This window comes from Leptopilina boulardi, unplaced genomic scaffold (assembly GCF_019393585.1).
Source record: "Leptopilina boulardi isolate dan_hultmark-lab unplaced genomic scaffold, ZJU_Lbou_2.1 LbouV2_221, whole genome shotgun sequence".
Lineage (NCBI taxonomy): Eukaryota > Metazoa > Arthropoda > Insecta > Hymenoptera > Figitidae > Leptopilina > Leptopilina boulardi.
The window spans coordinates 328,553-342,756 of NW_026137776.1; the positions used below are offsets into that span (position 1 = coordinate 328,553).

Genomic DNA, 14,204 nt, shown 5'->3' on the forward strand with positions numbered 1-14,204 from the left:
TTGCATGGGGAAAAAACACTTTTTCGTAAATTTACTGTCAAATTGTCAAAAATCAATATTTTTTGACCGGACTACTCTACTTTTCTTCAGAAATGTTCGAAGAATAACACACAACAAATGATTTAAAAAGTTTTTAATGTTAACTATTTTTTAAACGATCTCAAAGTGCCCTAAAAAGTGAAACAATGTAATATATTAAAAATTGCTTATTATTTTCTTCCTGTTTATTTATTTAGCAGATTTAGTTATTCCTTAATTAAAACTAGTATTTTTGTTTGTCAGTGCATAAATTTTTTAAATTATTTAAACAATTTTTAATTGTTGCTATTTAACTATTCTCAAATTATTTTCTAGAAATACTTTTTTTCCCCTAATTTATCAACTTTTATTGCTTTTTAATTGAAAGATACAACAATTAGTGAACAAAAAATTACCAAATGTTTAAATAAATTATTTTTGCTACTTGATAACTTTTCTTAAAATATACATTAATTTTTACATTTTTTTTTTAAATTTTTTAAAAAATCTTGCTTAAATTTCTTATGAACAAAGAATTAATTAATCAAGTAATAAAATTAATTTATTTAAATAAATATTTTTTTGTTTAAAAACTGTTGCATTTCTTAATTAAAAAAAGAAATAAAAGTTAAAAAAAAATTAGGAAAAAATACTATTTTTCTGGTTGAATTTGAGAATAGTTAAAGAAAAAAATTATGATTTAATTTAAACAAGTATAATGTAATGCAAATACAAATAGAAATACTAGTTTTATTTAAAGAATAACAAATTTTGCTAAAGATATAAACAGATAGAAAATAATAAGCAATTTTTTAATATATTACCTTTTTTTGCCTTTTTAGGGCACTTTGAGGTCGTTTAAAAAATAGTTAACATTACAAATTTTTTAAATCATTTGTTGTGTGTTATTCTTCGAACATTTCTGAAGAAAAGTCTAGTAGTCCGGTGAAAAAATATTGATTTTTGACAATTTGACAGTAAATTTACGAAAAAGTGTTTTTTTCCCCATGCAAAATGCACGTAAAACTTCAAGTCCTTTGAGGCACCATTAAATTTTTATTAAAATCGAAACAAAAAAATACGTATCTCTTTTTTTTCCATTTATAACAAAATGTGTGGCGGGAATGGTAAAAATTCGAAAAAATTTTTTTTAGGACCACCCTAATATATATATAACATCGTGCGCGATTATTAAAATTTAAAAGGATCAAAATAAATATGGTTCATCCCGTTAACATATTATAAATAATTTAAAATATAAAAAAAAAATTATATTATTCGAGTGCATTTTGAGTGGTTACTTTTACATTCCCATTTAATAATTTTTAATATTGTTTTCAAATCTATTTCAAATTTTTTATAATTATTTTATTATTCATGTTATTTTTGAGTCTTTTCATTATTTTTATTATTATTTATTAATTAATTTATTTATAATTTACAAATATAAAATATTTATAATTTTATAATTATTTTGTTTAGTTTCATAAAAATACTGTGAAAAGTCTATTGCATTGTTATTTTATATAAATTGTTAAGTAATTTATATAAACATTAAATTTTTATTTCTATATTTTGAATATCTACAATTTAATTAAGATTATTATTTTTTAATTAATTTAAATTAATTGAAATTGAAATATTTTCTCAATTATATTTTGAAAAAATTACAGTACAATTTTATTTCCAAAATAATTAATAAAATAAATTATAAATTAAACATAAGCAATATTTACAAATTATTCTTTCAAAGTAAAAACAATATTTTTAGTTATATGCTAAAATAATTACATAGAATTGTTGTCCACATTTTTCCAATTTTTTTTTTGTTTTAAACAAATTAGTTAAAAAATTTTTTTTTTAATAATAATACAAATAATAGTAATAATAATAATAATAATAAATATTATTAATATTATTATTATTAAATTCAAAATGTTAATAATTATAAACGTGATAATATTTTTTATGATAAAACTTGTTATTCTACGAATAATGAAATTAATGTAAATCAGAGGCAAAAAATTTGGCAAGGTAAATGATCAATCGAAGGATATTAAGGACCTAAAGAATTTTTGATAATTTTTACAATCAAGTCACGTACCATGGAAGAACATTCTAAAGTCATTTGTATCATACAGCCAACAAGCACCGCGTTCTCCACAAGCGTACTCCCAAACCAGACAGGCTGAATCGACAACAGCTCCGTAAACAATAGGACAGGGAATATTACCTAAAAAATTAATTAAAAATATCATTTTTAGTTATTAAAACAAAATACTTTATAACTATTCCAATAAATATTAATCTATAAATTTTATGAACCCCTTAAAAGAAATTTTTTTTTTTAAATTACTTTTTCACTGTTCAGAATGTTAAATAGCGAAAAAAAAATTTATTTTTAAGTCAATCGATATTATATTAAAAAAAAAAAATTATTCTTACCAAACAAGCCAATGGCAAATTGAATGAATCCAAGTGCCATTGCTTTATCCTTGGGATCAACACATCTAAGAATGAGCATCATGGATCCAACTTCACTGGTCGAATGAATAAAAACCGACAGTGAAAATAAAATCATATACACCCAAAAATTGTTGCACTCAAGTTGACAATATCCACTTGTCGCAGTATTCAAGGTTTCTGATCCAGTTACATTTGTACCAATACATTGACAATCTGTAAACTACAAAAACTTCCATTGAAAATGACGGTGCAAGTAGAAATAATCGTTTCCTTTGTAGAAAAAAAAACAAGCAACACAAATATATATATTTTTTTTAAATATCTATTTACAGCAGAAATAATAATAATAATAATCGAATCAATGTTTTCTGCTTTTCAAAAAATATTCTCAGTAAAAAAAAAATAATTACCGTTTATGTAAGAAAAATTCAATTTTTAATTTTGTTCATTTAAAAAAATTTGAAATTATTAAAATTTAAGGTGCATGAATTTCCTATAAAAATCATTAAATAAAATTTTTATTTTTAAGTATTTTATTAGAAATAATTATTTTTTAGACGAATTTTCAATTTTCGAATTAAAATTTCACAGATTTTCATTTTAGTGCGATTCCAGGTGAGATTTAGACTTTTTCGGAGTAGGTTAACCGATTGCAATGAAACTTTGGAATTTTATTTTATATAGTAAGACTAATCTTTAACGTAAATTTCAGCTTAAAATATTTGTCAGTTTACGAGATTTGCAATAATAACAAAAAATTTTAAACTGCTATATCTTCCATTCTAATAATCGGATTGAGGTCTACTTTTTTTTAAAATGTCAAGAAAAATGAGAGGAATAAATCTCTTACAGAACAATTTTTTATAATTTTACAACCAAAAAGATTATTAAATAATAATTGAATAAATTTCACGGGACAATCTAAAATTCAATCACTTAAACGCTAAAATGATCTTACCTGTGTTTTCTTTAATGTTCCAAAGGAATCCAATTGTAAATGCAAGTTTAACTTATTTAATTTTAATAATTTACGAGTATAAACAATTGCGATTTCTGCTAGTTGACGTGCAGACGACATTGCGCACGCAGCATTCTCCTGTAACCAGCTGACGTGATTCGTAGACTAAATTGGCTACGTGAGAATGCTGCGTGCGCAATGTCGTCTGCACGTCAAATAGCAGAAATCGCAATTGTTTATACTCGTAAATTATTAAAATTAAATAAGTTAAACTTGCATTTACAATTGGATTCCTTTGGAACATTAAAGAAAACACAGGTAAGATCATTTTAGCGTTTAAGTGATTGAATTTTAGATTGTCGCGTGAAATTTATTCAATTATTATTTAATAATTTTTTTAGTTGTAAAATTATAAAAAATTATTCTAAAAGAGATTTATTCCTCTCATTTTCCTTGACATTTTAAAAAAAAGTAGACCTCAATCCGATTATTAGAACGGAAGATATAGCAGTTTAAATTTTTTTGTTATTATTGCAAATCTCGTAAACTAACAAATATTTTAAGCTGAAATTTACGTTAAAGATTAGTCTTACTATATATAACAAAATTCCAAAGTTTCATTGCAATCGGTTAACCTACTCCGAAAAAGTCAAAATCTCACCTGGAATCGCACAGTTATTTTTTTTACATGATTTTTTAAAATTTTAAATAATTTTAAGTTAACAGAATGCTTATTTAATCGAATTTTATGTAATTCAAATTTTTAAATGACAGTAATTCCAATTCATCGAATTTTAATTTGTTCGAATTGTTAAGACGACGAATTTTCATTTGTCCGAACAAATAAATGACAGAAAGATTTCGGCGCAATTTTTAAAATTGTTTATTCAGCCATTTACAATTTCGGACAAATGAAAATTCGGTAAATTGGAACTTCTGTCATTTCAAAATTTGAATCACATAAAATTCGATTGAATAAGAATTCTGTTAAATTAAAATAAATAATATATTTAATATAATAATTATAATAATGATTATGTAATTATTAATAAGTCAGAGTGGCCGCAGAATTTTATTTTCAAAATTCCCTCACTTTTCCATAACTGATTTTTCTTTTTCTCTGACTAACAAATTTTTGAATTTTTTTTTATTGTTTTTTAAATAAAAATTTCATAAATATGAAAAATGCATTCTTTACTAAGTATAGATAATATAAAGTTTAGTTAGTTTCCTGCGATTATTTAAAGTAAAATTTTGATATTTAATTTTCGGTTTCTTTGAATAAAAATTTCTTGACTTTTGAAATTTTTTTTAGAATATTCCCTGATTTCCGCAGTTTTTCCCTAACTTGCAATCACTCTGTAAGTACATAATGATAATTACCGAAGTCAGTTTTCCATCTAATGTGGTATAATTTGAACAGCCTGCATGACAAGGAGAAAAGTAGGTTTGTCCATCTGCCCCACAGAGGGGGCTAAATTTATTTTGATTACAGTCACAAGTTGATTCACAGGTTGGTACAAATTTGGATAATCTGAAGAAATAACGCAAAAATTTATAAATAATATAATAATAATAATTCGCTTTTATATGTGACTCTCCGCGACAAAATAGGTACCTTAGCTCCCAAAAAATTTAGGTTATGTTTAGTGATAATTTTACATGCGAATAAAAAGTTTTTTTTAAAAATTAAATCCATTAAATTAAATCACAAACATAACCTACAATTTTTTGGATCTTAAGTACCTTTTGTCGTACTTTATAAAGGTACCCAAGAAGCACGTAATATAACCTCAATATCAAGGTAATATTACATGTAAGATTCGTAATATAACGTTGTAATATTACAGTAATCTTACAGTGATCTTAAAATGTCCGCCTCAAGGTAATATTACCGGTAATGTTACTGTAATATTACGCGCTAATATTAAGGTAATATTACAGTAATGTTGCAGTAATATTATACCGTAATATTAAGGTAATATTACAAGAGAATATTACAGTAATATTATGGGAACATTTCTTTACGAAAAAAATCTACCCATCCAGGGAATCGAACCCCGAACTCAAAGCACACGAGTCCAGAGTTTTACCAACAAGCCAATTTGACTTATAATATATTTACGTTTTTTATGCTTTATGAATAACTCAAATCAGTCTGTAATATTACTGTAATATTACCGTTAATATTACAGTAATATTCCCGGTAATATTACCTTGAGGCGGACATTTTAAGATCACTGTAAGATTACTGTAATATTACAGCGTTATATTACGAATCTCACGTGTAATATTACCTTGATATTGAGGATATATTACGTACTTCTTGGGTACCTTTATAAAATTATATAAATTTGACGAAACATTAAAAAAAAAATTTTTTAGGTTCAAAGCAAGGTTATTTAGCAACCTTACTACAAGCTTACCGTGCAAGCTTACTGATCAATCTTGCGATAATGTTATTGTGCAATCTTGCAGTAACTTTACACTGCAATCTTTCGGTAAGCTTACCATGCATGCTTGGGTCAGATGGGACATGTAAAGCTTGCAGTAAGCTTGCCGCAAGTTTGCTGCAAGCTTACGTGCTATCTGGGTAAATATATATTGTTATCAAAATTCAAAACTGATTTATTTTTGTTTCATTATAGAAATTAGAATAAATTAAAATACATTTTTTTAAAATGTTTTTTAATATATTGTACACGGAAAAAAAGAAAAAGTAACTTTTACTACTTTAAAAGTAAAATTGGACCTGTCCGAAGTTTCTGCGCATCTCTGGCAACTTTTACTCCAAAAATAGTAAAATTTACTTCAGAAATAGTAAAAATTACTACGGAAACAGTAAAATTTACTACAGAAATAGTCAATTTTACTATTTTTCGAGTAAAAGTTGCCAGAGATGCGCAGAAACTTCGGACAGGCCCAATTTTACTTTTAAAGTAGTAAAAGTTACTTTATTCGTTTTTCAATTTTTCTCCGTGTATTTCATGAGCCACTTACCCATATGTATTTTTCTGAAGACCTGCAAAATCATCCATTGTACATCCAACAAACATAAGAATGCCCATTCCAATTGCATAGGCAATGGCTGTAAAGGCAATCCAGCCAGCAACAAATCGTGCACTTGGCTTAAACCTTAAAATGAAGATTCCACTAATTGTGATACCCAAACCCATCACTAGAATTCCTCCAATACCTGTTAATAGGTTTCAAAAAAAAAAACTTTAAACGTTGTAAAATTATTACGTATAAAAACTAATTAAAAATTATCAAATTTCTATTTAGCAGAATTTTATAACGTGATTATTCCTACCGAAAAGAATTTCTATTTTACCGAAACTCCGTTTGACCGAACTTTCATTTGTCCGAAATTGTCACATGATAGAATTGTTACAACTTCGAATTTTCATTTGATAGAACTTTCACATATCAGATCATACACCCGGGCAAACATTTCAGCGGGAGTTTTAAAATCAACCTATCAAAAAATATTAAGAAATTTGTGATTGGTGGATTTTAACCTCCATGAAGTTGGCGTCGACGCTCAGCGTCGAAATTTATTTTTCACGGGACCAAAAATATTAAATCATTTTTAAAACGGTTTTGGGTCTACATAATACCTTGAAAATTATTTCTCAAGGCATTATTTGGATTGAAAATCTTTTTAAAAAAAAATAATTTGACATTTTTGATTCTGTAAAAAACAATTTTCGGCACTGAGCGTCGACGCCAACTTCATGGAGGTGGATTTTAAAATTCCCACTGAAATGTAAAAGTATATGTAAAAGTTTTATCAAATGTAAATTCGACGTAAAATTTTGCTAAATGAAAATTCGATAATTTTTAATATTATAGGCAGCACAAAAATTCCGACAGGTCTAATGTGGGAAATTATTCATGCCTCTCAATATTTCATAGAAATAAAATTTCGTTTTTCATAATTACCGGAAACCATATTGGCATGATAAGCTGGTAAACGAAACTGGCTTTCAAGGTATTTCGGCAGGAAAGTATAAAGTCCTGCAATTGGCAAAATATGAAGCACACTACTAGCTGTTCTAAAAATTAAGATGTCATTTCCCAGCAACCTCTTCATCGCTTTAGGGAAGTCTAGAAAAAAAAATTAACATTTACTTTTAGTATTTCCCCCTATAAACTGTCCCACACAGCACCTAAAATTCCCTGAAACTTGAAACTTAAACATCGACACAAACTTGTATTAACCTTGCCACTGAAGTTTCCTCACCTCGCCGTGTGAAGCTCTGTCAAGTTTCAGGGAATTTTGGGTGCTGTGTGGGGTATTTGCTTAACTTTATTATTTTTACAATGATATTTAAATTTTATCAAACGTTGAAATCAATTATTTTTTTATTATAATAAAGTTATTAAATATTTTTCTAAAACACAATTTTGTTTAAGGGTATGTGGGAACCTCCCACGTGACCAAGTATGGGAAAATGTTTTTTGGTAGTATACATCTTACTCTAAAATGAAAAAAAAATTTTATCTATAATTTTAAGGGATGATAGATTAGGGTACAAGGAATCTCGCTGTTCTCCGAAAAATACATAATTTTGCATTAAATTATAAAAAAATGAAGTTTAAAAAGTGTAATTTTTAAACGAAAATGAAAAGAAACATGGCGGCGCATACACAGACGTTGCTTGAGTGTGTCAGTGCTTCAGTAAACAGCGCCAATTCGAGCAAGTGCGGCCTCTGAATGAACTATGATATAATACATTATTTTACTATTTATTGCTTTATTTTTATTATTTTTGCGTTAAGTTATGGTAAATGAGTAGAACAGCGAGATTCCTTGTAACAAACAAAATCATTTCTCCAAAATTTTAACCCGAAATCATTTTTTATTTCAGAGAAAGTTTCAAACCACAAAATAACGTTCTTTGCCCACATACTCTTAGAATAATAATAACTTTCTTATACTTTACGAAGTATATATATTAAAAAAACATTATATAATCATATAATATTTTTGGTTAATAAATAATAAAAATATTCTTTTCTTTCAAGTTTTCAATTTCATCGATTTCGCTTCGAAATACTCTATAATTTATTGTAGATATAAATTATTATGAGAGTGATATATACAGGTTTATGTTACATTCCTCCATATAGAAAGTTAAATAACTCACTGATTAATAGTTTTCAATAACATAAAACGAAATTATCTAGTTACAAAATTTCACGCTTTACGCCTCTATGTGATTTAACCCTTACAATAATGTACGGAAAGATGACAATGTCCACAATGGCCAAAGTTCTTATTAGCCATTTGTCATAATTCTGGATTAACTACCGCACCCTGCTCTAGTAAAAATTTAGTAACATTCTAGTTAAAATTAAAAGTTACTATAAAGCAGAGATGGGTATATAGAAAACCTCGAGTATAATACAAGGTATTTTACGTATAATATACACGTATTATACGTGAGTTTTTTTACATGTGTATTATACATAAGGCTAATTTTGAGAAACATAACCCTAAAGGCGCTTGTATACCTCATCGATCCCGAGTATACTTCCGTCGTGTACCATTAGGCTGCAGTCCCATGGCAGCGTTTTGCGTTGCGTTTTGTCACTAGACCATGAGTGTAAAAGAGATGCAGATATATGTTTGCTATGTTTACACTCAGGGTCTAGTGACAAAACGCAACGCAAGACGCTGCCATGGGACTGAAGCCTTAGAGTAAAAGAGACACAATGGTCTTTTGTCTCTTTTACTTCAATGCTGCACGACGATAGAATACTCGGGATCGGTGAGGTATACAAGCGCCTTAAATCTGCTTCTTTCGAATTTCCAATTTTCAAAAGTTCTGACATTGGCAAACATTAATTATCGATGCTATGATAAAATTTAAATTATATTAGTATTTCTCTTCTAAATTAGGAACGAAAGCACATTTAAAATGTTAAAATTTTTTACAAAATTATTGCAAATAAGATAATATTATTTGACTCAACTGAAAGTTCTCAATTGACCAATATTTAAATAGTTTATTTATTAATTAATACTTATTTACCAACAATAAACCAGAAAGTAAATAACAAAAAGAGGTTATGTTGCCATTGATGCAGCTACAATGTCTAAAACCTGGTTTTCTACAGTATACGTATAATACGTCATTTATGTATTATACGTAGAAAACCTCCAGAAAAGCATTTTTACCCATCTCTGCTCTAAAGTCACTAAATTTTTACTAAAACATGAGCAGGGTGCGGTAGTTGACTCAGAATTACGACAAATGGCTAAGGCCGTTTCCGAATTGGGATTTTTAGCGCACTTTTGCACGTCAACGTCGGGCCTCATCAGATTTAAATACTGGAATTAAATTTACATTTTTAAATATTGTTATAAAAATAAAAATTAAATTACATTGACAAACATAATCTCAAACTCACCAATATGGATTTCCATCCTCATTTAATAATTTAAAATAAACAAAATTAATAATTATATCAAAAATATTATTTTGAGTTTGAGGTTATGTTTGTCAATCTAATTTAATTTTTATTTTTATAACAATATTTAAAAATGTAAATTTAATTCCAGTATTTAAATCTGATGTGGCCCGACGTTGACGGGCGAAAGTTCATATAATTATGAATTTTAAAAATAAAATGTGGATTTAACCAAAAACCAATTAACATCTTTACTATATATGTACATTAAAAAAATTCAAAAAAATTATCATCTATACCAAAAAATGTAACTTTACACTAGTCTATAAAATTACATATAGTGTATGCGAGGAAAAAAAACTATGACACAGTAGGGCAAATTTACATTGAAATAGTCAAATTAAAATCTTTTTTTACAGATATGTTCAAATCGATATATTGTTATACAGTGGAACCTCGATTATCCGAACATCTATTATCCGGACCCTCTATTATCCGAACCGAAAAACATTTTATCCGAACTTCTATTATCCGAACTATTTTTTGGTCTCCCGAATTTTAAATTTTATTTTCTCTATTTATTTTATCATTCATATTTTCGCGGGACATTTTGGCAAATTTATGCCAAAAAAATCTTAAAAATTTCCGAATTTTCTGAGTTTTTAATATACATATTATTAATTAATATATATTTACATATATTTATATACACGGAAAAAAAGAAAAAGTAATTTTTACTACTTTCATAGTAAAATTGGACCTGTCCGAAGTTTCTGCGCATCTCTGGCAACTTTTACTCAAAAAATAGTAAAATTTACTATTTTTGTAATAATTTTTACTATTTCTGGAGTAAATTTTACTATTTCTGGAGCAAATTTTACTATTTTTGGAGTAAAAGTTGCCATAGATGCGCAGAAACTTCGGACAGATCCCATTTTACTATGAAAGTAGTAAAAATTACTTTTTCTTTTTTTCCGTGTACTTATGTATATTTAAAAACATATGTAATAAGTTAAATAAATAGTTCAACTGTACATTTTTTTACTTTAATTATAAAAAAAAATTAAAATCTCTATTATCCGAATTTTCGATTATCCGAACCCGGCCTTGCCTAGATTAGTTCGGATAATCGAGGTTCCACTGTATTAAGATTTCTAATATCATTTTCAGTAAAAATTTGCCATGCATTTATCGATAGAAATCAAAACAAAAATGTTATGAATTTTTTTTTAATTTTGCATTTTCTTCACCAAATTTCTATTTTAAATGGTTTAGATAATTGTATTTTGATAAAAAGAGAGAGATTCGTGTAATTTTCTTAACTGTCTTATTTGTTGTAAAAAAAGTAAACGAAAATGAATAATAATAATTAAAAAAAAAAAAAAAATAAAATGCATTAGTAAATAAATAATTAACAATGAATAATTGTAAATTTTTCTCACTGATGAAAAATTGTTTTTATTTAAATTTGAAATTCAGTTAATTTACAACTGTTAGAAGTTATCTAAACGATTACGCGATAAACGAAAGTGAGTTAAGTAGTAAAAGTCATTCGAGTGCGGCTGAGTCCGTTAGAGATACACCCTGTATAAATGTTGTGTTGAGACTTCCAACAGAACAGCTGAGATAGGTCTCCCTCGCACACATGAGTAACTTCAGTTCAACACATAATATGACCATGAACTTGCCCTACCTCACGCACATAGTCGGTCAGTATTATTATCATCGATATATACACATTCTCTCGTTTATATACATATACGACGTTCTTCCTACTCATTCGTTTATATAGTTATATTTTTACACCTGTATAGAATAGTCCCAAAATGATTTAACATCATTTGCCTTTTTGTGATCTCATATCCACATTGAAATACATATATGGCAACTGCTTTTTTTTAAATATAATTTATCGATAAATAATATACTGAGAAAAAACTTTTTAAATATAATATTTGTATTAGATATAATTATTAGTTGAGTCAACTAAACTACTCTCTAAATCTGAATTGGTAGTTTTCTACTAATGAAAGAGTGCGTATTTGTTTACCAATTGAATTAGTAATAGTTTTGACTAATTTTTAGTAAAAAAAATACTAATTGCTAGTAGAAAACTACTAATTCATTAAGTAAATCGGCTTACTAATTTGAACTAGTAAAAAACACGATTTACTCCATAAATTAGTAGTTTTCTACTAGCAATTAGTAGTTTTTTTACTAAAAATTAGTCAAAACTGTTACTAATTCAATTGGTAAATGAATACGCACTCTTTCATTAGTAGAAAACTACTAATTCAGATTTAGAGAGAATAATTTTCAAAAAAAGGTTTGTTTAATTCTTTTTTTTCCATTTGAAAATTCATTATTTATACGCCTACAATTTATTTGGATCAAGTACACTGTAAACGTAATGGTATCATTTTGGAATGCAACGTTTTGATTCGATATAAGGTATCAAATTGATCCAAATATTTGAATCATTTTCAAGAAATGATCCAGAATATGGGATCATTTTTTGATAGCTGAATTGGTATCAAAGTATAACTGTCATGGCTGGCATGCTCTTATTGACAAGTTTATTAATTAATTTATTCACTGCACTGAATATTCAGATATTAAAAATACTTTTATTATGAATTTTAAGAAAGAGAGAAGCGAAAACTTATAAATTGCGAGCAATTAAATAAGAAAAAATTTATTTCGAAATAAAATGAAATATACTAACCTTTATTTATATTTATCACATAAGATTTAAGTTAATTTCACAATCACAACACTTGAAAATTTTTAATTATTTTTATGGTTTAAATAATTATCAATAATTTATTTATTATAAATGAACAAAATTTAAGCAATGCACGCTTGATAAATATTTCTAATGCGTTGACAATTAATAATTTCCTATTACACAATATCATAATCGACATATATGACATTTGTAAACAAACAGGGTTGGAAAACAAGAGCCCAAAATATATTTGTCCAAAGCGAATTTCAATCCTACCAAAGTTCGTCCAAAGCAGAGTTGGGTAGGATTGAAATTCGCTTTGGACAAATATATTTTGGGCTCTTGTTTTCCAACCCTGTTTGTTTACAAATGTCATATATGTCGATTATGATGTTGTGTAATAGGAAATTATTAATTGCATTAATTGACAACGCATTAGAAATATTTATCAAGCGTGTATTGCTTAAATTTTGTTCATTTATAATAAATAAATTATTGATAATTGAAGAGCTCCACGGAATAACGATATATGGCACAATTGAAAAGTTTGGTTATGGGCTTTCAAAAAACATAAATTTTCATTAAATTGATAACAACTGTAAGCTAATTATTATTACTAATAGAATTAGTAATAGTTACTAAGCGTGTAATAAATAACAGTTTACATATACTTATTACCAATTTTATGAAAATTTACGTTTTTTGAAAGCTCATAACCAAACTTTTCAATTGTGCCATGGATCGTTATTCCGTGGAGCTCTTCAATTATTCGAACCATAAAAATAATTAAAAATTTTCAAGTATTGTGATTGTGAACTTAACTTAAACCTTATGTGATAAACATAAATAAAAGTTAGTGTATTTAATTTTATTTCGAAATAAATTTTTTCTTATTTAATTGCTCGCAATTTATAATTTTTCGCTTCTCTCTTTCTTAAAATTCATATAATAAAAGTATTTTTAATATCTGAATGTTCAGTGCAGTGAATAAATTAATTAATAAACTTGTCAATAAGAGCATGCCAGCCATGACAGTTATACTTTGATACCAATTCAGGTATCAAAAAATGATCCCATACTCTGGATCATTTCTTGAAAATGATCCAAATATTTGGATCAATTTTGATACCTTATATCGAATCAAAACGTTGCATGAGTTGATCTTAATTCTTGTATCAATTTGATACACACAAGAAAACTGTGTAAATATTTGAAAAAATTAAAGTAAAAATATTTTTAATTCAAAACATTATCGGTGTCTACATTGAAAAAAAAATTATTTAATTTAAATAATCAGTTACTTTATTATTAAATAAAAATTTATTTGTATCAAATAATTATTATTTGTGTCAAGGTATTTATTTTAAATACAGAATAAATTATTGATTTAAACACAATTTATTTGATTCAAATAAAAATTATTTAGTTTAAATAAATATTTATTTAGTAATATATCCAAGTAACCGATATTTTGAGTCAAATTTTTTTTTCACTGTAAAAAAATGTATTAAGTTAAAACATATATTTGTCTAATATTTATGATAGCACGTGTTCTTTAGAATGTATAGTAAATAATTTAACTGAAGTTATTTAACTTGTAATTAAACGATAAAA

General features: G+C 26.4%; 1 protein-coding gene across 2 annotated transcripts in view; it reads right to left on the reverse strand.

The window, feature by feature from the left end:
• Positions 1-14,204, reverse strand: part of LOC127279662 (solute carrier organic anion transporter family member 74D) — a 67,788-nt gene that overhangs the window by 2,182 nt on the left and 51,402 nt on the right. For both annotated transcript variants that reach the window (XM_051302171.1, XM_051302172.1), the window contains exons 7-11: positions 7,388-7,552; positions 6,443-6,638; positions 4,826-4,976; positions 2,464-2,704; positions 2,123-2,251 (exon numbers count right to left, since the gene is read on the reverse strand). In XM_051302171.1, coding sequence (XP_051158128.1) covers positions 2,123-2,251; positions 2,464-2,704; positions 4,826-4,976; positions 6,443-6,638; positions 7,388-7,552 — 882 coding nt within the window. The remainder of the gene's footprint in view (positions 1-2,122; positions 2,252-2,463; positions 2,705-4,825; positions 4,977-6,442; positions 6,639-7,387; positions 7,553-14,204) is intronic.